The 25,459-nt window shown below is 43.4% G+C and overlaps 2 protein-coding genes across 2 annotated transcripts; both read left to right on the top strand.

Moving 5' to 3' along the window:
- Positions 1-66: 66 nt before the first annotated feature.
- On the top strand, positions 67-8,256 carry RIOK3 (RIO kinase 3). The gene is made up of 13 exons (XM_026035386.1): positions 67-138; positions 238-359; positions 746-891; positions 1,023-1,127; positions 1,623-1,732; positions 2,510-2,653; positions 2,824-2,951; positions 3,978-4,169; positions 4,713-4,872; positions 5,646-5,726; positions 5,813-5,902; positions 6,266-6,373; positions 7,048-8,256. Exons 1-13 carry the CDS (start codon positions 67-69, stop codon positions 7,147-7,149), a joined length of 1,560 nt encoding a protein of 519 aa, XP_025891171.1. The 3' UTR covers positions 7,150-8,256.
- A 2,690-nt stretch (positions 8,257-10,946) lies between these two features.
- Positions 10,947-25,436, top strand: RMC1 (regulator of MON1-CCZ1). Its single transcript, XM_026035389.1, has 20 exons — positions 10,947-11,123; positions 13,413-13,489; positions 14,192-14,276; positions 14,627-14,683; positions 15,636-15,722; positions 16,657-16,797; positions 18,268-18,371; positions 18,875-18,964; positions 19,065-19,170; positions 20,201-20,312; positions 21,289-21,333; positions 21,722-21,775; positions 22,071-22,199; positions 22,543-22,649; positions 23,290-23,409; positions 23,587-23,664; positions 23,958-24,062; positions 24,154-24,222; positions 24,321-24,546; positions 25,274-25,436. Exons 1-20 carry the CDS (start codon positions 10,947-10,949, stop codon positions 25,351-25,353), a joined length of 2,049 nt encoding a protein of 682 aa, XP_025891174.1. The 3' UTR covers positions 25,354-25,436.
- The last annotated feature ends 23 nt before the right edge of the window (positions 25,437-25,459 follow it).

The raw sequence follows: 25,459 nt of genomic DNA on the forward strand, positions 1-25,459 counted from the left end.
GGGCGGGCGGCGGGGGGGGGGGACCCGGAAGGGCTCCGTGACCCGAACGCCGCCGCCGCCGCCGCGATGGACCCGGTGGGAGTCGCCGCCGCCCCCGCTCCCGCCGAGGCCGGGCCGGGCCCCGCGTGGCCGCGCAAGGTGAGCGCGGGAGGGGCAGCCCGTGACGGGGGAGGGGGGGCAAATTAAAAAAAAACAAAAATATTTTTTTCTTATTATTTTCCCGAATTCGTCTCCCAGTGCCCGTGGGGAGCGGCGAAGGGCGCGCCGCTGTCGTGCTCGCTGGCGGACGTGATGAGCGAGCAGCTGGCCAAGGAGCTGCAGCTGGAGGAGGAGAGCGCCGCCTTCCCCGCGGCGGCCGCGTAAGTCGGGGCCCGGGGGGGCCTGCGCCCCGCCTCGCGCGGCAGCGCCGTTAAACGGCCGTTAACGGGCCTCCTCAGGCGCTGCCTGCCCAGCAGGGCCGCACCGGGCTCAGCCTTGGGGCGCCCTTTCCGTGAGAGAGCAGAACCCGGTGCCTCTTGCAGGACGGGGAATAGGTAACGTTTCCAGCGCGGAGGAGCGGTAGGGCGAGAAATGGAGCTCTCCTGCTCTTTAGGGCTTTGTTTTCTAAGATCTGTAAAGTTTAGACACGTTCACTTCTATGTTTTATACAAGGTCTCTTCTATAAACTAATGAAATAAAGTAGTGTTTGTGTTTAACCCACTGTTCTGAGCTAAGTTTTGGTTTCTATTCCTTTTGCCTTGTGCAGTGTTGCCGAAGGACCGTTCGTTACAGGAGAAAATATCGACACGTCGAGTGACCTCATGCTAGCGCAGATGCTGCAGATGGAATTTGACAGGGAATATGACGCACAGCTTCGGCGGGAGGAGAAGAAGTTCAATGGAGATAGCAAAGGTACTCTTATTAAAGGAATATCCTTGCTTTGGAGGTATTTTATGACACACTGTTTAAGTTGACAGAGCTATGAGGAAGCACCGAATCGCTGACACATGCAAATGTGTGTGGTTTTTTTTAATTCTTTCAAGTTTCCATATCCTTTGAAAACTATCGGAAGGTGCATCCCTTTGACAGCGACAGCTCAGAGGATGAGGTTGACTGGCAAGATACCCGGCATGATCCCTACAGAGCAGGTATGTGGGAATCTGAAACAGTACATAGATAGACCTAAGAAAATGCCACACGTGGGTATCCTGAACGCGAGGGGACGGACAGTGAAGGAAACAGGTCGCCTGGCTGTAAGGTGCAGCGCAGGAAGTCAGTCTGGTAACTTCAGGTTTCTGCTAGTGCTCTCTCTGGCTTTGGTGGGTGAGTCTGAACTAATAATTATTATATGGGATGTGTAGTATAACTGTCACTGTATTTAGCTGGAGTCTGTATCAGACATCTGCACATCATATGGAACATCACAGCTGTAACATCCCAAAAAATGACCCCCCAGAGAAGGCAGGAGTAGTCATGACTAGCAAAAGAAGCTGACACCTTTAGAATAAGAGGAGATAATGGTGTTAAAGTGACCCAAGTGAAGTAGTAATTTGTTTTAATAAATAATAACTGTACTTTTTTTTTGAGCCTTAGTTACATTTACTTAAAGGCAAATTTTGAGTGATTTTTTTCACTACTGGCAGATAAACCTACTACTACTCCAAAGAAAGGCTTCATAGGAAAGGGAAAGGACATTACTACTAAGCATGACGAAGTAGTATGTGGAAGAAAGAACACTGCTCGCATGGAAAATGTAAGTGAACACTTCAGAAAATGTGTGTGTGTTTGTGTATTATTTATATAGAAATATATCTTATAGAAATGTTTGACATGCTTTACTTCAACTAAAGAATCAGTGTTTGTGCTACTGTTCATTACATGTGTGGTGGGTTTTTTTTTTTTCCCCTATGGTATGAAGGCAATATAATGCTTGGATTAGTTATTCAAAGTAGGAATTTGGGTTGTGCATTTTCTGTTTTGTTTAATATGTTGTCAACTGTTAACAGTTGTTAAGTATAATGTTAAACTTGTTAGACTAGTAAAAGTACTCCAGAACCTGCACCAAATTGTTTTGATTAAAGAAAAGTTACCAGGAAGTTTGGTATTCACTCAAGTAAAGCATCGAGGTTATTCTTGCAAGCCCTTGCAGTCTAAACTTTCTGAACTCATTTCACATGCTCACCTAAACAACTTACTTTGACGGTTGTTTGAAACACAGTTTTTAATCTGTTTATCCATCTTGTAATTCTGCCTTACTGTAATTGGTACAGCTGCAAGTGGGATTTTTACAGGATGTTAATTTTTTCATTTATTTGAGGCACAATTTTGAGTTCTGAATTTAGAGAAACACATCTTCAGCCTCTGTGAAACCCACTTGGTGGAACATTGCCACTCAGGTCTTAATTTACCTTAAGTTTTTGCAGATCAGAGTAAGAAACTTCTGCGTACGCCTTTTTTGTGGGGGAGAGGGAAGGAGGGAAAGGACGCCTGATAATAATAGTGCTAAAAATCCTGTTGTATCTCTTTGCAGTTTGCACCGGAATTCCAGGTCGGGGATGGAATTGGGATGGACTTAAAGCTGTCCAATCAAGTGTTCAATGCCTTAAAGCAGCACGCGTACTCCGAGGAGCGCCGAAGCGCCCGGCTCCATGAAAAGAAGGAGCACTCCACTGCTGTATGTTTCTAATTGCCTTCTATACCCTTTATTTTGTGTAACAACTGAACGCTGGTCTTGTAGTCCTGTCAGGAAGATGAGGTGACCAGTTAAACACCAGTTAATCTGCAGTATATAAATGCTTTACCTTAATGACCTTAATGAATGGAATATTCATTTTACATTTGTAGGAGAAAGCAGTGGATCCTAAGACACGTTTACTTCTGTACAAGATGGTCAATTCTGGGATGCTGGAGACCATTACAGGCTGCATCAGCACAGGAAAAGAATCTGTTGTTTTTCATGCATATGGAGGAAAGTATGTATGTTTTTTGTTACCAATATGAATCTTAACTGGCTATATATATGATATTAGAAGGGGAAACCACAGAAATACTCTAAACATTCTACCTTTTTAATCTCTTTCTCCAAATTTGACATTTTAGTAATGTACACAGTGACATTTTTTCAGAATATGTTACTATTTACTTCCCTGGAAGGTATTTAGTGAACAGGGACAAATCCACTGCTGTAAAGAGCCTTTTCTGTACACACAAATCTCTTAAGCTTTTGGCAGCTCTTTCCAGTGACCCACCTCGCACGTAGGGAGCTGTCATGATGATCTCTGCTCACCTGAAGATGTCTTTCCATACAAATCACTGTTTTATCAGCTCCCACCTCCACCTGTGCAGTTTAGTAGAGGTTTTCTTTTTTGATTTTAGAGTAGCTCAGGAATAACATTGGGAAACTGTTGCCTTTGGAAGCTGTGTCAGACTTCAGACTATGTAGAAATCATGATTGACACCCTTATTTAAACTGTATTAGTATTAATTAAATTCAATGTAGATAATCTGTTTGAAATGTGAAAGAGAGTAGTAGGAGTAAGATCTGTATTTTTCTCGATCATATTTGAATGATTTTCAAGAGGATTCCACTGATGATTACAACTCAACTGGCAACATCTTTTGCAATGCATGGCAGAAAGCAGTGTGACTAGGGTTGTCATTCTAGTGCAATAATTTACTTCATTCATGATGACCCTGAAATAATTCTGTGCATCCACAGACCTGGTTTTAGTTGTGATTCCTAACTAAATTATCTAATACCTATTTGGGAAACAGCATATAATCAAAATTCCCCAAAACAAACATTCAAGATCTAAAAATGATCATAGAACTCTTACAGATTTAACGTGAATCTACTTCCAAACTTGATACAAAATCAGAGCTTTTCCTCTCTTATGCTTAAAAATCACTGCATCTTGCAGTATTACAAGTAAACACAGGGCTTTACTTTAGGGATGTGAGTGAATTAACTTTGTTATATATTTGACTTTTTCCCTTAGAAGTACAAATGAAGAAGATAAAGTTATACCTCCAGAATGTGCCATCAAAGTGTTTAAAACAACTCTTAATGAATTCAAGAACCGTGACAAATATATTAAAGATGACTACAGATTTAAAGACCGCTTCAGCAAATTGAATCCGCGTAAAATTATTCGTATGTGGGCTGAGAAGGAAATGCATAACTTGACAAGGTACAAAACCATGCAGTTATCAAACACTGTCAGCTTCCTGTTCCCTGTTTATGGGGAACTCCTCTCTAGGACTGGGTAGAAGTCTAGATATTTATTTATTTATTTGTTTATTTTAGGCTAAATAAATCTAAGAGCTGGAATACATAGGCTGACTAAGCTTCTATTTTCTGATGGTTTAATGACTTATAAACAACTTGAAATTTGGGAGCTCATAAGTCCTTGATATTATCTGGTTATAGCTCTAAAGGCAGTTAGTTTTGAGACCTTTTATGACCACTTTAAGATCCAAATTATCCTATGTGAAATACTGGATAGGTTTTTTTTGGCTCTTTTGATCAATTGACTCATTCAATAATTTGTCAGAAATTTGACTCTTTTGATGAAATTGCTCACTGCAATTCTTTATGCAAAGGAGCAAGCAAGAACTAGAATTTATGTATGTGTATACACATAACATATAAACACCAACATATATGTTTGTGTTATAAAAAATACATATTTTAATATCTATTATTTTAAGTAATGTCTATTTTCTGTTTACAGGATGCAAAATGCAGGAATTCCTTGTCCTCAAGTGGTTATCCTTAAGAAACATGTCTTGGTTATGTCTTTCATTGGCCAGGATCAAGCCCCAGCTCCCAAACTAAAGGATGTAAAACTTAGTAGTGAAGATATGAAAAAAGCTTACTATCAGGTTCTTCATGTGAGCCTGCTTTTTTTTTTTTTCTATTTTTTTTTCTACAGTATGGCTTATATCTTCTTTTAGGAATGTTACTGAAAGGACAAATTGACATCTGTGTACTTTTCAGCATGCTTGCAACACTTTCAAGATACAGAGTCCACGAGATTATTTTACTGCTGTTTAAAGAATGACTTAGAATAAACAAGAAAGTATGTAAGGGAGGAATGTGACACTTACTTCCCCTGTAATAGGGATGAGAATGTTAGCTATTTTTAGAGAACTTCTATCTGTCTAATAGACTTGCACTTACTGGCGAATACAACACAGAATCCCAGAATGGTTGAGGTTTGGAAGGGACCTCTAGAGATCAGCTAGTCCAAGCCCCTGCTCCAGCAGGGACACCCAGAGCACGGGGCACAGGGCGGCTTCCAGGCGGGTTTGGAAGATCTCCAGAGAAGGAGACTCCAGAGCCTCCCTGGGCAGCCTGTGCCAGGGCTCTGTCACCCTCACAGTGAAGAAGTTCTTCCTCACATGCAGATGGGACTTCTTTTGTTTCAATTTGTACCCATTTATCAGAGATATTCTTCCGACTTACCAAGAGCAAGTTCAGTGATAAAAGCTCGAGCTTGCAGGTAGTTTACTAAAACTGCAGTTGCCTGTATGAAGCTTTACTTTAGTCTTGCAAAAATTATACAAGATGGGGTGGGGAAGTGGCCTGTTTTGTTATGATCATGCAGACAATGTTGATGGGAACATACCTGTTTTCTTTCTCCATTGGTTTGATTTCCCTGCAGATGATGCAGCAGCTGTATAAAGAGTGCAATCTGGTCCACGCTGACCTGAGTGAATACAACATGCTTTGGCATGAGGGAAAGGTAGTGTATGCTTCATGGGGGAGGCAAAGGTTCCACCTGTTATGAAACCTTAATACGAAGGAGTTGTTGTCCTGCTGTGACCGTAGGTGTGGCTCATTGATGTCAGTCAGTCTGTGGAGCCGACCCATCCTCATGGGCTTGAGTTTTTGTTCAGAGACTGCAGGAACGTTTCCCAGGTAAGACATCTTCATCTGACAGCCGACTCTTACACGAATGTTTCCAGGGAAAACGACATCAGTTCAGTGCAAAGCTAGTAGAAAAATAAAGCAGTTCAATGTTTTAAAGTGATCGTCACCATCGGTGTGTGAGGTCAGCCTGAGAAATTTGTCCATATTGAATGGTGTTCCTCTAAGGGGAATTAGCTATAGATGAATAAGGTGATACTACTAAAATTTAATACTTATTTCAATTTTTATCTTGTCTGTAGGTCAACAAGCATGAAAACACACTAAAAAGTAGCAGTTGTAGTTTGTGAAAGGAAAAGGAAAGCTATCGTGCACTAACGACACTGCTTAATGTCTTCTTCTTGTATTGAATAGTTCTTCCAGAAGGGAGGTGTGACAGAAGCACTTAATGAGCGTGAACTCTTCAATGCTGTCTCAAATTTAAATATAACAGCTGACACTGAAGTGGACTTCCAGGCAGAGGTATAACTTTCATTGTGTTTAACACTTTAATTTGGTGAGCTATCAACTATTTTAATTCTTTAACTTTTGAATTTAGTTAGCGTGTTTATGTTTCTAACTTGCAGCAGCCACTCTATCTTTTTCAAAACATCAAACTTAAATTTTGGTCCCTAAAAACTTAAACTTACTTCCTCTTGCACTCCAAGAGAGATAACCCTAACAACAGTCTGAAGATCAATATTAAGCTCTAGAACAGTGGTACTTTCATTGTGCAAAACATTTTAAGTGTAACTGTCTTGCTTCTCTGATAATGATGGCAATGGGTTTGTAGTCTTAATTTGACTAGGAATTTCTCCAATACTGATGGATGGCCCAAGTTAGAGCAAAGGTGTCCAGAGATGGAGAAAGGACTTTTCTTGCACGTCGATGGATATCAGTGAAGATGACAAAACATCGTGTAACTCATGTATTTAAGTTATATAGCATGAAGTTATAAAAGGAGTGCCGTTTGCTGTACAAAATCATGAAAAAAAATAGTATGTTTCAAGCATATTGCATCGTACATTCGGCTGAATCACTGAAATAGAAATATTTTATATGTGGTCAGTCACCTAAATCTACCTTTCAGCAGTACTTGGAGAGGCCCCTGTGCGGCATGGTTGAGTTTCAGAATGGCTTTGTTTTTGGATCTCTAGATTGAGGCTTTGGAGAAGATGAATGAAGATCACGTGCAGAAACATGGAAAGAAAGCATCTGCATTTCCAGGCGACGGGGACCCGCCTGTCTGTGGTGAATAGCAGTGCGTGTAGCTGCTAAGCAAGAAACAGACCTTTGCTGCTTCTGACTGTGTTGGTGCAGTGGTTAAAGTCAGCTCCCCCTATCCGGAGAGAGTGGCTGGCTTCCAATACCAAAATGGAAAACACAGCAAGCCTTTGGTGATGCGTCAGTGTTTCTGGTTTTGTTTTTTAATTAATTTAGCCCTCAAGTGAGGCTGCACTGTGAGAACAGAATGTCGCTGCCTCCGTGGATGTTCACCAGCTGTCCAGTTACTTACGTGATTAATGTAGCCGAGGTGGTCATATTTTGCATGATTCAGAGCTTGTGTGTTTTAGGTTTTATTTTTGTTTCTTTTTTTTTTTAATCTAGATTGTCTAAGGTATTCATGGAAAAGCATTCTGGCGGAGTCCCTCTTCTCTTTCCTGTTGTTCCTTGCAAAGCTAGTTTAAAAAGTGTGTGAAGGCACAATGTCAACATTGCTCTTCTCCCCTAGAGCAAAATGAAAAATGAAACCAGGGGCTGCTGTCATATTGTGAAAATGTTAATTTAACATTTAACAATGTCTTTGTATATGCAAAAATCTAGACTTTTTAATTTAAAGTAAATGGGAGTGTAGCACAAACTACCTCTGTGAATGTAATGGGGTATTCCAAGAGAAACAGGGATTTGAAACCAACCAGCAGCAGAGATGTCTGTGGTGATCATCCAGGAAATCCCGAGGGCTCTCACCTGGCTGTGTAGCAAAGAGCAAGTTGAGTTAGCTTCATTTTTAACACAGAGGTCTTTCTAAGGACCTGGTGCAAGCCAGAAGTAATTCTCTCTATTAATTTTGTAGCCCACAGTGGAATTCAGAGTAGAGCATCATTCTTTTTCACGTGGAAAGTAGTCCTTGGCTATGAGAACCAAGTCTGATCAGAATTATTAAAAAAATCTTTTTTGCGTACAAGTGCACAAATCTCAAAATCATTTGTCTCTCTGATGCTTTTATTCTCAATGTCAGTGTTTCTGAATGTTTGTGTGTAACACTTAGTAACTATTTTATCAAGCTCTAAAAATCTAGCAGAGTTTCTTTCCAACATGTTTAAAGATGAACTGATGTAGCACAATGGAATTAAATTCTGGTCACCTTCTTTTTAACTTCTGGTTGCTCTTTCTGCTGCTGCCCTTTATCAAGCAGAATATAGTGGTGCTAGGTGTGACGTTCTCACAGTGTGCTGTGGAAGTAATTTTTCTATTGGAAAACTGATGGCAAAGTAAAAGGATATTGTGGCAATTTTTTTTTCCTGGTTCTTTATAAAAGCAGCGTGTTGGTCATCGTGCTCAATGCAACAAGGTGCTGTTAGGGTGTGACTTCGTTATAATATAAAGAATGATTCACTGTTTTGATAGCTACTTTAAGCAACCTTCTGTACCTTTCCTATCTGGAACATGGGTTCTGTTCCCTGTTTTTGAATTAGACAGTCACGTTGCCTTTTGCCCCTTACTCTCCTAAATAGAGGAACTTAAATCTTTTTTAGAGACAAAAAAAATCCTAATGACAGCATGAAGCAGCTGCCAAAAATAACTTAGCACAAGGGAAAGAACAGAAGACCACATCCTGGTACAGAGGCACTGTGAGATATTGTTAAATATTTTCAAACTCTTCCCAAAGTGTCAAGAAAGGCTTTTAAAAGAAAAGTGTGGTCATAGTCTAGCTCTGTTTAAAGTTTGAATATTGCTATTGGTTTCTTAGGGACAAAGGTTGTTTCCAAATAAGTTGCTGATGTCATTGCTGGACAAGGAGTTTGCGCTGCAGTAAATTGTGAAGAAGGGTGTTTCCATCAGAAATAAGATAGGAAATAAAAAAGAGCAGGAAAAAAGGGGGTGATGGTGAAGTAAATGTTCATTTGAGATAAAGGAAATTGCCAGTGGCAGGGTGCTACTGCAGGTGCTGCTCAGTGATTTCCCCCCCCCCAAAATCTCCTTAACACAGACTTAAACAACCAAGAAATCCTGATCTCTACACTGTTCTCTAGGCCTGTGATTTAAAGCCAGTGGGCCTGCCTATTCCTCTTTGGCAAAATACTGTTGCTTAAACAACTGCTCACTTCCATCACTAAAATTTCCTCAGGAGTCCCTAGAGATTGTAGGAAAAAAAACCCCACACTTCTAAAACAAGCATTTTTTGCAACTCCTATAAAGTAAAATATCTCATTATTTTTAGGCAACTTGAATCTCTTAAGTCTAGATTTTCATGGTCAAAATCCTAGACACTGTTTTCATTAACATTTGAGGTTGTGACTGTTGCGATGGTCAGTTCTAGGATGTCACTAAGTTGAATGTTATTCAGTGGCTGGTTTTTCCCCTCACCTCATTTTTTTGCCACATGCATATTCCACTTGTGGTACTAGAAAGGTGAAATACTGCCCTGCAGGGAAACAGTGGAAAGATGAGCACTGGTATCACTTCCAAATTTTTGACCTTGAATTAGCCAAAAGTTTTAGTTAATACACAATGAGTACTTTCTAAAAATCGTTAAGCGTGACAGTGATTGGAACCCTCTGCTAGCAATGGCCCTCTCTAGCCACCGTGTAATTATTTGGTCAGGCAGAACAGGTTTGGCAGAGCGAACAGCTTGGTGCTTCGCTTGCTCGAGTTTCATGTGAAATCGTTGGGCTGGGTCCAAGTGGCTCACAGGTCAGCGAGCAGTTGTGTGCAGGCTACCGTGTTAAAAAGGGGTCCTTACACTGGCGTTTCTCCTCTAGCAGCCTGTACCCCTGCTGTGTAACGCGCAGCGTTGCAGTGGTGTGCTCTGCACGGGTTTGTTTTCCCTCGGAGCGGTGGCGCTTCCTTCCCTTCCTGCCCCTCGGCTGTGCCGGTCGGGCAGCAGGGCAGGAGCTCACAGCGCTTCTCCCAGGGAAAGGGCTGGAGAGCCGTGCAGGGAGCAGGCGCCCGCTGGCTTCTTGTCCAGACCGAGGTGCACGTGAGGAATAAGCATGCAGTGTGAGAAGCATCTGGATTTCAGCATTTATTTTAACATTAACATACACAAACAATGCTTTGTTTAAGTCCTGAAGTAAGGAGCCTTTAAAGTATAAAATGTACATTCTCTTTATGATAGATTTTATAGCCGTAGCTGCTAAAACGCAGTTAAACGCCTGAACGGCAGCATTGCTCTCAGCAGTGTGTTAGAAAATACAAAGTGAAGCATAAGCAAATTAATGGAAGGGCTGGGAAGCAGTTGGTTCCCTTTTTTTCCTCTCAGTTTCTTTTCTCTTTTTTTTTTTTTTTATTTTATTTTTTTTATTTTTTTATTTTCCTACAGTCCAGGTGTTCATTTCTTGTGAGAGCTAGAACTTTCCCTGGGCCAGCACAGCACCTAGGTGTTCATCTAAGGGCTGTGTACCGCAAGGTACAGGAAAACACAGCCACGGTGGGCGCTTCGGGAAAGGGGGGGTATCGAATTAGATACCAGCGCCGGCAGCGGCGCCAGGACCAGGGCCATGGACCAGCTGGAGCTTTTACTCCCTTCGCCCTCCGCTTCCTGCCAGGCGGCGGCAGCGCCTCTGGCAGCGCCCAACGGCCGCCGTGACGGCAGCGCCGCGAGGGGGGGGGCGGGAGGGGCGCGCGCCTCGGGGGCGGGGCTTCTCGCGGCGATGACGTGTGCGCGCCAGGGGGCGGGGCTTCTCGCGGCGGTGACGCGCGCGCCTGGCCCTGTCTCCCCTGCGCCTTTAAGCGCCGGCCGCGCCGCGTCACGTGGTCAGGAGGTGTAAACAGGAAGCGGGCGAGCGCGGCCGTTGCGGGGACCGTTGGTGGCCGTTGGTCGCGCGCCGCCGCCATGAGCCGCGAGGCGCCGCCGGAGGAAGAGGCGCCGGGCGGAGAGGAAGGAGAGGGAGGCGGAGGAGGAGAGCGGCAGGGCGATGGCGGCTGCTACCTGGCGCTGTGCGCGCGGCCCGTGCACTTCGAGAAGGCCAACGCCGTGAACTGCGTCTTCTTCGACGAGGCCAACAAGCAGGTGGGCGCTCCTCGAGCCCGTGCGCGAGGGGGACGCGGCCTCCGCGCGTGTCCCGAGCGTGTGGCCCGCGCCCCGCGTGTCTCCTTCTCTCTCGTCGTGCCGGGCCTGAGGTGCCGCCCTCTCTTTATTTTCTTTTTCTTTTTTTCTCCCCCTCTGCTGGTGAGGTTCCTCTGCTTGGGGTTCCACCTGTGGGCGGCTACTCCAGCCTGGGAGCATCCGTTCATGCCCAGTGGCCGCGCTGAGCACTGAACCTGTCATTTGGCAAGCAGAAATATATTTTTTTTTCCTTCAATTTCTATAAGCAAATATTTATTGATTTCATCTGCCCCGTTGTTGTTGATATCTGTTATGAGGGCTTTCTGGGATTCTTCCAAAGTACGGCCCTTTTTTTATTCTACCCTAAATAGCTTGTAGCTTTGGAGCTTTGCTTATGACTTAGATCTGAATAGATTTTTTAAAAAATCTATATATTTTTTTCTTTTTTCTCCTGACTCATTTATTATCAGCTTCTTTCTTAACATCTCTATGAAGTCCTGAACAGTTGGCTGGGTGCACCTAAAAGGTCTGAAGTTCATCATGATGCTCAGTTAGACAGCAGAAAGAATCCCCCGCTATTCCCTGTAACCGTTCTGCAGCTTGCACATTCACAGAATTGAAGTGTTCAAGCAAGCTATGGAGAAAATCAGTGTCATGTTGCGGGGTGTTTCTGGGAAGTGTTTCTTGCTCTCTGCTCTGAATCAGGGATGTTCCTTCTCTTCATAACCCGCTACTCACATTTTGAGGGATAGTTGAAATATGACAACTTAAGTGTGCTTGTCTGGAGATACTGTATGTAATTGTGGATGAGATTTAAAGCTGAATATTAAGGGCTCCTTTAAAACAAGCATTTTCCAGTTGTAATTATCTTTCTCTGTTTTTTCTAGTTTAAACATTTTTGATTTCCCAGGTGTCTCCAAATCATTTGTGGCCGGAATTTCAGTGACGGCCCCACAAACAGCTTTCTGAGACATCCATCCTTGTTCCACTCATCCCTTTTATTGCTTTTGGTTCTTTCCATGATAACTGACCAAATAACCAACTTGAAAAAAAATTAAATAAAAGTTTAAGAAGGCATTGTCTTCATTATTCTGTCTACAAGCAGTATAAGAAATGTTTAAATTCAGTATTTTATCATTCTAGTGAGACTGTGGGCCTGCTTACGATATGTAGCCTTGAGATCTGTGCTCCTGCATGAATATGTTGCACTGGTAGCATGGCTAATGCTGCACAATAATACAGCTGTTAGGCTGAGATGTGATTTGTGTTAATGCCTCTAGAGGCATAATTATGATTATGAGGAGTCTGCCTAGCTCTTTTTCCTCCCTCCCCTAATGTAAGCTTATTCCAGTTCAACAAGCAGTGTTACTCTGACAGGTTTTATGCAGCTGTATGTGCAGTTGTACTATGATTGTAAATGCAAGTAAGTGTATTCACGAGTAGTGTTAATATTCTCCACAAGTAGAGGCAAAACTGCCTATTACTATTAAACTATTCCTGTCTGATAACAGGCTTGAACAAGATTAAGCCTTTGGGGCAGTGGGTTGTGCCTTTCCCTTTCCTACCCACCTAGCTGGCTTCCCATTTTAAGCTATTATTTATTTATTATTTATTTATTTATTAATTATTTTAAACAATATGCCCTGATATCCCAGGACAGGATATTTTTACTAATATGTGACTTGAGGAAAATATGAATATAATCCGCCAAAACTAAGTTTATACTTTTTTTTTTTTTAACTTGCCCAGTAACTTAGAATTTGTCTACCAGACCTTTTCAGTGCAATTTAACATTATTATGAATATGGTAGATGGTTGCTGCCAGCGTTCAGGAGGACTGAAAATTCCTGTTAAGAATCTGCTTATGATAAAGGATATAAAAAAAAACCTGTATTTACTAAATAGTTAATTGGTTTAAAAGTTATGTTTTAAGCTCTGTGTGCTAACATGATCATGCCTTTTTATTTATTTATTTACTTTTACATTAGAATTCACCTTTTGAGGCCCTGTGTGCTATAAAGCTTTTCTTTCCTTTGATGATGGTGTTCTGTGGGAAGCATTGGGTTGTGTGCTGCTTAGATCAGTGACAAGTAATCTTGGAGCTTCAGAGGGAGGAATTGAATGCAGTGATTCTTAGTGTGAATTCACAGATCTGTGTAAGAATCCACAAAAATAATGTGGCTTGTAGAGGGAAGAGCATATTGGGGCTATGATTTGAGTAAGCTACAGATGTGTGTTATGTTGTTGTTACAGGTTTTCGCTGTTCGATCTGGTGGAGCTACAGGAGTTGTTGTTAAAGGTCTGGAGGATAAAACCCCCATCTCATTCAGGTGAGACATCTTCATCTTTGTTACACAAGCACAGAACCCCTTGTCTTCGAATTATATGCTCTTTAGGCCTGATATACTCGACTCAGACATAAAAATTGTAAATAGTTGTCATAAGCTTTTAACTTTGTTCTCAAACACTGTCTTGCAGTTAATATGTCACGCTCTGCCCCTGTGAATTTATAGTCTTCTGGAAGAAAGTTAGACTGTGGATTGTTTATTTTTTTTATTTATTTTAACAGCAATATTTCATTTACAATCATGCTGTAAACATGAGAGAATAGGGCAGGTACAAATTTGTGGTTACAACAGCATCTATGACTTATCCAAGCATGCAGTTTATCAAGCTAAACAAAATGAAATTAACTTTATATATATGGGGAACCTTAATTTCTGAATTAATTGCTTCTGATTCAAGCACAGAATTCCTATATGTAGTCTTCTTGCCTTCTGTATCTTACTTATTCTGGTTTGGTTTCCTTTTGTATGCTATTTCTTGTGGAGCCCACCATAGCCCTGTTTCTGTAATGAATATGTGCATTACCTCCCACACAGTGAATGGCTTTCATCTTTCAGCACGAATTTTGGGTCCTGAGCTTGTCTTAGCAGCTCTCTTAAGTTGTGTTCGAGAACATTTGCATTAAGTCCGTTGCAGGGTTAAGGTTATCGTAGACATTATTTCCTCAACATTTTCTTCTCATACAGGATGGAAGATAAAGGGGAAGTGAAATGCATCAAGTTTTCCTTGGGAAACAAGATACTGGCTGTCCAGAGGACTTTGAAGAATGTGGTGAGAAACCTGTACCCTGCAGGTCAGGAGTAGGAGCTAGAGCTCCTGCAGTTCTTGGTGCCAGAGCAGAAGCTTCTGAGATAAAAGCCAAGGAGTTCTCGTGGCAAATACAGCTTTTGTAAAAATTCCTCTATTGCAGGTCTGCTGGAGCAGCCAACAGTGAATGTTATTATTTGCTAATATCACTATTTTAAAACAACGGTAACAAACACAGAAAAGCGAACGTCTCTAAAGCCCTCTCTTTAAGGGGGAAGGAAAAAATAAACTTATCTATCCATAAATAATTTGATAAATTACACTATTATTATTTGATTCATAATTGGTAACATACTTCATGTGCCTTCTTTCAGGATTTTTTGAATTTTATTCCAGACAGCCATCAGCTAGAATATACACAGGAATGTAAGGTATGTTAAATCAGTGTCCAAAGCTTACGTGCTTAAGTGAGGCTAGTTGTCCTGATGGTTTCTACTCTGTGAGAGAATGAATTGAGATAATGGCTAAAAGCCTGCTGTGAAATAAATGATATGCGTAGTCACTGCTGTCTGCCTGAACAGAGGCTAATAGCCAAGTGGTAATGACATCCAGAAGATCCTCCTGCTCTGAGTCACATTAATCCGTTCCTAGAAGGGACTGGAAATGCTGTAGAGGAAACAAATGTCAGGATCGGAGGAGAAGAATCACTTAGATTATCACTAATCTAAGTGATAATAAGCTGTTACCAGTTTGCATTCTATTTTTAATATTTTGGACCACCTTAATTAAGTATCATTGCATTTGTTTAGAACTTTCAAACCTTTAACTAAGAGTTACAGTTTGAGGCAGTGCAATGTTATTTTTAAATTTAGGACTTTCCAAGATTCCTTTGTTTCTCCTGACCAAGTTTCATTGCGTTATGTGTGATTATGTTTCTGAGTACATGATCCTAGCAGAGCCTTCCTGGTAGTGCTCTGGCTGAAGTCACAGGAAATATTTCCACTTAGTTCTTCATTTCTGGCAACAGAAGGAAAAGGCTTTTCATACCAGGATTTGGTTGGCTTAGTACCATGTTTTGAACCAAAAGACACCAAAAGATACTTGGTGGCTTTTAGTGGGAGAAGAAGAACTGACTGGATAATAAATGGATATTTCTCATGTCACCAAAAATACTGGTCACGTAGTAGTTTTCTGCATACATGCTTCTAGGAGTGTTCCTTAAAAATAGCATATGCATTTACTATGTTTAACTGCAAAAAGCAACAAATTCCAACAAAAGTTGGTTAACTGAACTATCTTTGATCTCTCATTTAATTATACTAGCTTATCTGCATACTTGATTTAACCAAGTAAAAGGGTGTCTGTTTGCTTCTTTATTGAAAGACCAAGAACGCCAATATTCTAGGATTCTGCTGGACAAGTTCTACAGAAATCGTCTTCATCACAGATCAAGGAATTGAATTCTACCAGGTAGTTCAAGTAATTCTTGTAAGACGAAACATTTGGAGGTTTGAATACGTCTGTAGCTTGTGTTTTTGAGCTCTTGTTTTCTAGCCCTCAAAATTAGAAAAGGAACTTTAAAAAGAAAGGTAGTTTTGTGGGCAGAATATTGTATGGAAATTAACATCAAAATCTAATGTGAAATATTTTGTGAGAGGGTGAAATGCTTCAAATGCAGCTAAGTTTGCAACAAGTGTGGCTGGAATGAAATAGTATAAGATTATAGTACCATTCTGCAAATTAATAACCTCTTTATGTGTCGATGCCACTGTCTGAGTTCCTTGCTCTTATTTTAATTACCTTTGAATGTGTTTTGGAGACGTCTAAGGAATAGCCCTTTCCAGTGTTGATGGTGAGGGATATTATAAACTCTGTGCATAGCTGCATACAAGTGATCATGGAACAATGCCACAGTGTTTCATTTAATTACTGTTACTAATAAGTGATACAAAATAATGATTAAAATTATTTCCCGATGATTTGGAGGAGCAGGGAGTAGAAGCTGCTTGACACCTGACAAGGTTACATTTTAATGAACATTACCCAGTGAGTACCCAGGGCAAGTGAGAGGAACAAAGAAATGAGTTAAAAATATTGAAGCTCTCTAAGATCATGCATAAACTGATTCTCTTTATTTTAGTTTTTATTTAAAAAAAAAAAAGTAAATTGGAGTGTGGAGAAGGCAACAAAGTTATTGCAGAATTTACAGAACTTAAGTGGTTACTAAAAGCTCTAGGTGCTTTCTCCATTTATACCCAGATGTTATTCCCAGATTCGAGCAAGGGAAGAGGCATCACCTCTCAGCTCCGTAGAACCTGAGAAGGGTCTGATGTGCAGCGAGACATGAGGTGTTTGTGCTGTTGCAGTCCTGATGGGAATATAATTGTTTAAATCCTGTTTCCAGGTATTACCAGAGAAACGCAATTTAAAACTTCTGAAAAATCAGAGTATTAATGTCAACTGGTATATGTACTGCCCAGAGAGCTCTGTTATTCTTCTGTCGACCACTGTTCTCGGCAACGTCCTGCAGCCCTTCTATTTCAAGGTAAAGGGATAGGTTCTGAACTTTGTGTGCTGCATTTTTTCAGCTGCTTCCTTGCTTGAATATTCTCTTTCCCTAGAATGCTTTGAAGAGGTGCATGTATTTACATCCATACATAAGCCAAAGCAAAAATCTGGAAGTTAATTCCTAGGAGAGTGTTTAGTAATTCCCCCTTTTTTCTGGTGGCTTTGGAAGGAAGAACTTCTAGCTACAGTAGGACATGAGACTTAAGAGAAAGGAGTTGGGGGGTGGTTCCTGTGCCAGTACTTGCCACACTGAGCATCTCTCAAGAGACACATCTGCATTTAAGAGAGCATATGAGCATACATATGTATGTTTCTTCTGTTTCCAATATGGGCATTTACATTAAGGATCTTAACTTGTGATTGTAACTATAACCTTCCAAATGCAAATGGATAAATTGGAAAATGAGCAAAAGGAAAAGAGTGGCACATCAGAAATGGCAATTGTCCCAATAATGAGAGAACTCAGTTTACAATATATATTTTTCTTAATGCTGTTTCCTGTGGACAGCATTTAAAGTTATAGGGAAAATGTGATTTTTGTTTTGGAAGAGACTTCTTTTAATTAAAACTCAATTAAATAGGTTTCCTGGTTTAAGATGATACTGACTGAGGGATCTTGACACGGTATCTTGACACGATGCTCTCTGCCCAGGTGGCTGGGTGGAACTTACTAGATTGTCACTATTTTCCTTGCAAGGACTCAGATTGTGTTTTCCTAGTGCTTGGTTCCAGTTTGCAGCCAAGAGGTGACAGATAATCTTGATTCTGTGTTTAGGGGGTAATTTTAAAGACTTCCTGAGGTAGGTAGGGGCTATAGCAAAATAATCTATGTAAGTACAGTTTCTATAGTGTTCATACACTCAAGAACAATTTAATGGGAAAGTAAGTGAGCCTCAGTAGAAGCTCTGGGGTTTTGGCACTTAAGGAAATTTTTGTAAATATAAATTCAGGGTGGGGGAAAAGAGAGAAGAAACCTCAAGTAGGAGCAGGGGGCAGGTTCTGGAGTTAGCAGGAATAAAAGAGTGACTGGTAGGAGGTGCTGATGTTTCTCCTTCCCGTGAGAGGGGGAGGATGTTTCATTTGGCAGCAAGGAAGCTGGAGAACTGCTGGCAGAAATCTGGCAAACTGTAAACGGGATTAGTGGACAGTTTTGTATTGGTTTGTTTGTTTAACCAAAGGTACTGTAGAATCTTATAAAACTGCTCAATTTATAATAACAGTAATAAAAATGAATTACTTTTTTGGAACTATGATCTTAAACGTGTATCTCAACTGTGGGTTTTTTTGGTTTGTTTGTTTTCTTGATATCACTGTGTTCACCTCAGGGCAAGGCTGTTGATATAACGTATGACTAGAGATTAGTCAAGATTTTTCTGCCTCAGGTCTTAACACTAATTTTTTTTGTTCTTTTTTTTTTTTCCTCTTTGCTGCTGCTGCTGTGTAACAGAGTGGAACAATGTCCAAGCTGTCCAAGTTTGAGATCGAGTTACCTGCAGCACCCAAGTCCTCCAAGCTCAGCCTCTCCGAAAGAGACATCGCGCTGGCCACAATGTACGTGTGTCTGCCTGAGCCAGCCGTCCCTCCCCGGGCCACGTGGTGCAGCCTGGGGCTGCAGAGAGGCTGCCGTGGGGCTCCCCCCCTGCCGTGGGGCTCCGCTGCTCAGCAGGAGTCTGCCCCAAAGGGCCTTGGGCACCCCTTGAGCTAAGAGCTGGGTGGAGGGTGATGGACCTAATGGGGGAGCCACTGTGGTTTTTTTTCTTCCAGCTTGTGAATACTCCATCTTCAAACTGAGGTTCTGACAGAGCTGCTCCTAAATGTGTAACTTGCATGAGCAGAGGCTGTGTGGTTTAAGTGATTTATCAAGCAGTACTGCAGTTTTCTGCTTTAATTGGTCACCTGACCTAGTTATGTGGCCTTTTAGGATAATAGTGTGGCTGGGGGCGATTAGTAGAGCAAGGCAAGTTCCTGCCTTTGCTGCAGAAAGGAGTTGTGAGTCTCACATCCTTCCTAGCTCTTTATGTGAAAGTAATGCCCTCCTCCTGTTCTCCCATTAGATACGGGCAGCTCTATGTGCTCTACCTGAGGCATCACTCGAGGACTTCCAACAGCACGGGGGCAGAAGTGGTTCTCTATCACTTACCCAGGTAGGAGCCCAGCGAGGAGGAGAAGTGCTGCAAGACGGGGGCGGTTCTGCTTTAACTAGGCTTACTGACTAGTTCTTCTCGTCTCTAATTATTCCTATAGGGAAGGCGCCTGTAAGAAGACACATATTTTAAAGCTGAACAGAACAGGAAAGTTTGCACTAAATGTTGTGGATAATTTGGTGGTAGTACATCATCAGGACACTGAGGTCTGATTTTTGTTTTCTTATGCCATAACTTTTAAAAGTTATAGGCAGAGCCTAATGGGGTCTGTTAGCCCTGTTAGTCCTGAAATGATTACATACTGTTGCAGGTGCTTAGCTTTACTGAAAAAAAAATCCCTAATAGTTGCAGGAACAAAAACATAACAAGCATGGAATGTAAAGGAAGAAATTCAAATGCCTAGCCTTGCGCTGTTGACCTAAATTTAATGAGGGCTCTCCTTTATGATATTCCTGCTGTCGCACTGCATAGGCTTTTCAGGCGTGTACAAAAAGGCAGCTGTGTTGGATACTAAATGATGAGTGTTGGGAACTGCCCAGAAACAAGCCTTTGGGAGCTCAGTCCTCTTTAAAGGTCCAGACCAGCTGAAACTCCTGGGAACTAAAATGCTCATGTGCATAAAGGAGCCTGCGAGACGTGCTTGGCGGCAGGCTCAGCCGTGGTGCTCAAAACGATTGCAAAGCTGGAGGTGGTTCCTGCGTCTTAAAATGCAGAAGGGCTTTTGGTTTTTGGAAGCTTGTCCAGCAGGAGATGATCAGGAACTGGATCAGCGTGTCGCACAAGGGTAGTGGGTTAATGTTTCCCACGGGGAGCTCTGGGGTAAATGCCAACATGTAGAAGGGTGCTACGGCACTTGGATCAGGCTATAAGCACAGACGTATAGACAAACCCAACGTTGCTGTTATCTACCCTATTCAGTCTAGCAGTCTTGTTTCATTAGCGTAAACATTGAAGTGATTTTGCCCTGTGTAAAGGCTTTTACAAGTGTTAGTAAGTTGAGTTTAACAAAACTCAATGTGGAAATGAGGGTATCATAGGAGGCTGCACTAATTTCCTCCTCTGTCCTTGCATTCATAAACTAAGGAGGGAATCCAGCCTGACTTAATGGAGAGTACAAGATGAAATGTGAAAACTAAGCTTGTACTCTAAGCTCTAAGCTTGTACTCTAAGCTTGTACTTAGCTTGTGCTAATTCACCTGTGTGAGACTGAGGGGAAGTTTCTGTTTTCCATTCCAGACTTCAGTGATATTTGACATCAAGCTAAAAGGAGAGTTTGATGGCACGACCACCATCCATCAGTTTGTGCTTCCGCCGCGCTCGATACAGCCCTATCAGATACCTGTGGCAGGTAGAGCTGCGGCCCCGCGGCCCCGGGGCTCCCCCTTCCCGAGCTGCTGAGATCCAGGCCGCTGGGCTGCCCGAGTCTGCTGGGAGACCTGCCCCTCTTGCCTGTTTAAGAAAGGGGGGGGCAAGACCACAACAGGGAATTGCACCCAAGTTCTTGTCCCAGCTTTGTGCCCACTACATAAAGAGTTGCTCTTCAGGACATGCATTTTCCCTGGTATGCTGAGGCATTACAGGAAAGATCTGTCACAGTTTTACAGCCTTAGAAAATAGAGAGACTAAGTTTGCCACAGCTATGAAAGCTCCTGTGGTATGAGCCGTGCTCAGAAGCATTTCCTGCTTCTTAGGCCCTCATTACAGCTCTCTGTCCCCCCTTGCTTTGTAGTGTAGCAGATACGTGTGCTGTGCAGGTTACCTTCAAGCTATGAATATCTAGAAAGCCCCTGTGATCTAGATTCTAGATCACAGTGCCACTAGCACCCAGGAAAGTGGGGTCCTTGCAGTAAAGGACGAGCCCCCTCAGGAGGAAGTGAGTACCCAGCAGGTCTTTGCCATCTCAATGGTGAAGCCTCTCATGGGAAGGAAGAATAAGTCTGGGTGAAGGTTAGTGTTAGTCTTGAGGGTAGTAGCAGGCCTTTTGCTTTCTAAGGAGCTGAAATGATTACATACGAATACAACGGGGAAACTTACTGCATTTGAAGTTGCAGAGCTGGAATACTTCAGCATGCATCGTTTTGCTTGTGTAAAAAGCACAGCTTCCCCGGGCTTGGAAGTTTCCTTTGCCTTCTCCCGCTCAGTTTTATTTTACTGTGTGTATGCTGGGCGCTCGCTGGGTGCGTGGGCGCAGCCTTCAGCCTCCCCCTGCAGCACAGCGGGACCTGTGATCCCCGCTCGGTGGTTCAGGCTTGTGGCAGATGCTTTGTTAGCGTGAGAGGTGCCCCACGTGCTGCTGCTCTTCACCTAATGGTTGTTTTCTGCAGGTCCAGCTGCGGTGACAAGTCAGGCTCCTGTGCCCTGTAAACTCTGTATCCTTTAACTACCTATAATTAGAACTTGGAGCCTCCTACTATGTACCAAGCACTGAGAAAAGTAGTCCTAACCCCTTACAGCTTCAAGAGGTAGTACAGATGTACACTGTTAGGGTGAAAGAGTTTGCTGCAAGAGGCTTTAGTGCTTGTGGAGTTGTTAAGAGGGAATTCAGTGCAGAGACTCGTGTAGATTTAGGGAGTGTGTCTCATAACCCAAGCCTGAGGCGCCGAGGCTGGAGTCATGACCTCATAACTACAAGAGGGCTCTGCCCAGAAAGAAGAGTAGGAGCAAGAGGCTGTTTCAGCAGAGGGAAGGGGTATGAAATCAGTAATACCAGCTTAGAATCAATGTGAAAAAAAAGGTTTTTAAAACTTTAACATGCAGACTCTTCCTCTTGGATTGTCTTTCAACCCGACATCATCATCAGTGCAAGTGAAGGTGAGTAGTAAGCTCCTTAAGAAGCTGCTGTTCTCGGGGGGAGGTACGGGCTCCTTGCCACCTTTAGCACACAAAGCAGCTTAAACCAGTGACTGAAGAGCTGTTCTCAGGGCGATGAATGGTCCTGACCCCAATAGAGTGTGACTGCATCATTACAGCTTGTGGGGGTAATTAGCACAGAGAAAATCATTAGGAAGGCAGAGAGAACTCACTATTCTTACAGGGAGGAGTCTGGCTCTCTCCAGCTTATACCACTCACATAAACTCATCTGCTGTTTTATTCCTTTAAATCAAGGTTACCTGTGGAATCTTCAGGTGAAGCTTGAGCCTGTAGTTAACCTCCTGCCCGATAAAGGAAGACTGATGGATTTCCTGCTCCAGAGGAAGGAATGCAAAATGGTCATCCTAGCTGTGTGCTCACAGAGTAAGAGAGGCGCTTTTCTGTGCTTTACTAGTATGAGGTGAAAGTGAAATACTGCTTATTTATTCTGTGTCCCATGAGCTGGAATTAAGATCCCAGGTCACTTTGGAAGCTGGCTTGGGCTTGGGGAAGAGCAGAAGCTTAGAATACTCTGACTTGTTCTCAATAGCACAGGCCAGCATCCCTATCTCCCTCTAATTAAAGGGATTCCTTGGCCAAAACGATGATTCTTTTAAAGCTTAAGCTAAAGCTTGGAGTAGAGATCACCTTCCAGAAAAGAGAAAACTTAGAAGCTACAGGGTATATTTCTCTAGGAATTTATGCGTAATTTTTTTTCTCCCCTCAGTGCTCAGTGAGCCAGGAAGGGGCTCTCTGTCCGTGATCGCAACCGTTTTTGACAAACTGAATCACGAATACAAGAAGTACTTGGAGGCTGAGCAGAGCTATACACTGGTAAACCCTGCTAACTACAGGAGCTTATGGGGTTAGGGGGCCCTCCTCTAAGTCTCAGATTGAATCATGGTAGTAAAAGCAAAAGAGCTGCTCCCCTCTTCTGTGGAAGGGCAGATTGGCCCCATGATTAACCCCTTGGGGCTGCTGCAGCCTCCCAGCGCTCTGCAGGAGGTCACCCCCCTTCCACGGCCTCTGTTCAGCCTCGTGCTGGGGCAGGGGCTTCTCCGCCAGCAGGGCGGAGGACACGAGGTGGGAGGGGAGCCCCAGCCGTAACTGTCCAAGAAGCTGCAGGGCCGCGACCGCCTGCCACCCGCTCAGCGGCAACGGGCAGAAGGAGCGAGCTAGGCTCCTAGCTGTAGAAATACACTCAGACACTGTGTGACACAGCTCTCGCAGGCTCTGGCTGCTGGGGTGGAGTACACGCCTCAGCTACAGTGACTTATAAAGTCCCTCTGCAAAGTCCACAGCCTGTGAGGAAAGTGCATCTAGAATAAAGCTGCCTGTTACTGAGCAAATGCCCAGCAGTGGCCACATACAGCTGCAGGCCCCGTGTCAGCCCCTCCATGCCAGTGTGAGCCCCACTGCATTCAGCCCCTGCTGTCCAGCACCAAGGGGCCTTGTCCTGCCGCTGCCTCCACAGGTGGTAGAAGGGGGCCAGAGCAGAAGCAACGTGCTCCTGAAGCGGCCCGTCCGCACGCAGGCTGTCATTGACCAGTCTGACATGTACACGCACGTGCTGTCCGTGTTCACGGAGAAGAAGGTAAGTTAATTAAGGGTGAGGGGGTGGCAGGGGCTTGAGCAGCTCATCATTCAGCCTGGCCTGCGGGAAGCATCATTCCTGGCAGGATTAGGGCCTGTGCCACTATCCTAACGGGATGAGCCTCCCCCTGTCAGGGAAGGCACTGCGAGTTCCTCCTAACACATTTTTCTCCTGCAGGAAGCCCCTCATAAGTTCACCATAGCAGTGCTCATGGAGTACATTCGCTCCCTCAACCAGTTCCAGATCGCCGTTCAGGTAAAGCACTTACTGCTACTGAAGCTCCATCACCCCCCTCAAGGAAACTACGTGATAGCTCAGGCCAGGCTTGGTCACACAGGAAGAGCTTAGACCTGACACCACAGCTTTAGAACTAACAGAACTTGATAGTAGGAAAGCACCAGCCTTTGCCTGTGTAAAGGATGTCAGCTTTATTTTTCTTCACTTCAGGAGAGAAGATTAGCACAAGGGGTAGGGTTTAAATGCAGCAGTACCTTCTCTAAAAGGGGGTGTAGCAGGACATCCCCTTAATGGTCTTTCTGCCTTCACAGCACTACTTGTACGAGCTGGTGATCAAAACCCTGGTTCAGCACAACTTGTTCTACATGCTGCACCAGTTCCTGCAGTACCACGTCCTCAGCGACTCCAAGCCGTTGGTACGTAAGGGGAGCAGCTGCTTCGTGGAACGCCTGCTGAGGGGACAGGTCCTCGAAAACTGAAGGGTGGTTGTTTCTGCTTTTGCTCTAGGCTTGTTTACTGCTGTCCTTGGAAAGCATTTACCCTCCTGCCCATCAGCTCTCACTGGACATGTTAAAAGTAAGCAGTTGAGCCCGTACTAACTCGTGTCACGTGTGTGTTACCTTACCTAGCACCTCCATTCCAAGGAGGATTCTTAGAGCTGTGCTTCATTTTAGAGGCTTTCCACAGCAAACGACGAGATAGTGGAGGTTCTGCTGTCCAAACACCAGGTTCTGGCTGCCCTGAGATTCATCAGGGGTATCGGAGGCCACGACAGTATCTCAGCACGCAAGTTCCTTGACGCAGCGAAACAGGCCGAGGATGACATGCTCTTCTACACTATATTCAGGTTCTTTGAACAAAGGAACCAGCGGTTACGAGGCAACCCAAGCTTCACACCAGGTAGGCAGGAAGAATTAAGCCCAGCTCATTCAGTTTGCACGCCTGAGTCGTGGTCCTTCACTTCCACCCCAGGGGAGGCAGTATGTGGAAATTCAGTTTGTGATCATTTTAGGCTTACCTTTAAGCAGTTTCAGGGGCACCTTCGCTTACCCCATGGCATACAGCACCAAGAAAGCTAGTTTAAGGGAGACACAGGAACTTACAGCTTAGCCTAACCCGCTGGGCTTGCAGTTGTCTGCACTGCTTAGGTTAGCAGATCCATCACCTCCAGCTGGTGCTTATAGGGAAGCCAAGGAAAACCTTTGAATAGAACCTTTATATAAAAAGAGACATTGCAGGAAGACCAGGCTTACTCTACAGGTAGTCTCTCCTCTCTTAAACCTCCAAGTCAACTATTTGCACCAGGGACAGGCCCTTAACAGGGTAGTCCACACAGGTGTGTGGTGACCTCAGGTGTGCACCAGAGCCCTTGCGTGGGTGCAGGGCTGCTGCTCAGATGCCGGAACTACCAGAGCCGCCTGTTTCACCATGAGAACACTCGTCCCAGCCCTGCAGACACCTCAGCACCCCCTGTTCTACACAAGGATTATTCAGCTCCCCTGCTCCAAAGCATCAGTGATGAAAGTAGTTGCATTAAAAAAATGAAGCTACACCAGATCTTGCTGCTCATTAACAGTTTGTTTTCTTAATTTCAGTGCTAATATTAACTTTTGTTTTGCCCTCTTAGGTGAGCACTGTGAAGAACATGTCACCTTCTTTAAACAAGTTTTTGGGGAACAAGCGCTTATGAAGCCCACAACTTTCTGAATACTCCTCCACTGAAATGTATAAACTTAATTTATTGCATTTGAGTAGATTTTGAACTACAAAATTGCTATTTTATAATAAAGTATATACAAGACATTTTGGCAAA

Source organism: Nothoprocta perdicaria, unplaced genomic scaffold, assembly GCF_003342845.1.
Source record: "Nothoprocta perdicaria isolate Ctin4 unplaced genomic scaffold, notPer1 scaffold_16, whole genome shotgun sequence".
Classification (NCBI taxonomy): domain Eukaryota; kingdom Metazoa; phylum Chordata; class Aves; order Tinamiformes; family Tinamidae; genus Nothoprocta; species Nothoprocta perdicaria.

Bases quoted from the DNA above. Each gene is read 5' to 3' on its own strand.
- RMC1 (XM_026035389.1), top strand. From the start codon at position 10,947: ATGAGCCGCGAGGCGCCGCCGGAGGAAGAGGCGCCGGGCGGAGAGGAA. The intron at 13,490-14,191 runs GTGAGACATCTT...CTTCTCATACAG, and splicing joins AAAACCCCCATCTCATTCAG to GATGGAAGATAAAGGGGAAG. The intron at 19,171-20,200 runs GTCTGATTTTTG...TTTCCATTCCAG, and splicing joins TACATCATCAGGACACTGAG to ACTTCAGTGATATTTGACAT.
- RIOK3 (XM_026035386.1), top strand. From the start codon at position 67: ATGGACCCGGTGGGAGTCGCCGCCGCCCCCGCTCCCGCCGAGGCCGGG. The intron at 4,170-4,712 runs GTACAAAACCAT...TTCTGTTTACAG, and splicing joins GAAATGCATAACTTGACAAG to GATGCAAAATGCAGGAATTC. The intron at 5,727-5,812 runs GTAGTGTATGCT...CTGTGACCGTAG, and splicing joins TGCTTTGGCATGAGGGAAAG to GTGTGGCTCATTGATGTCAG.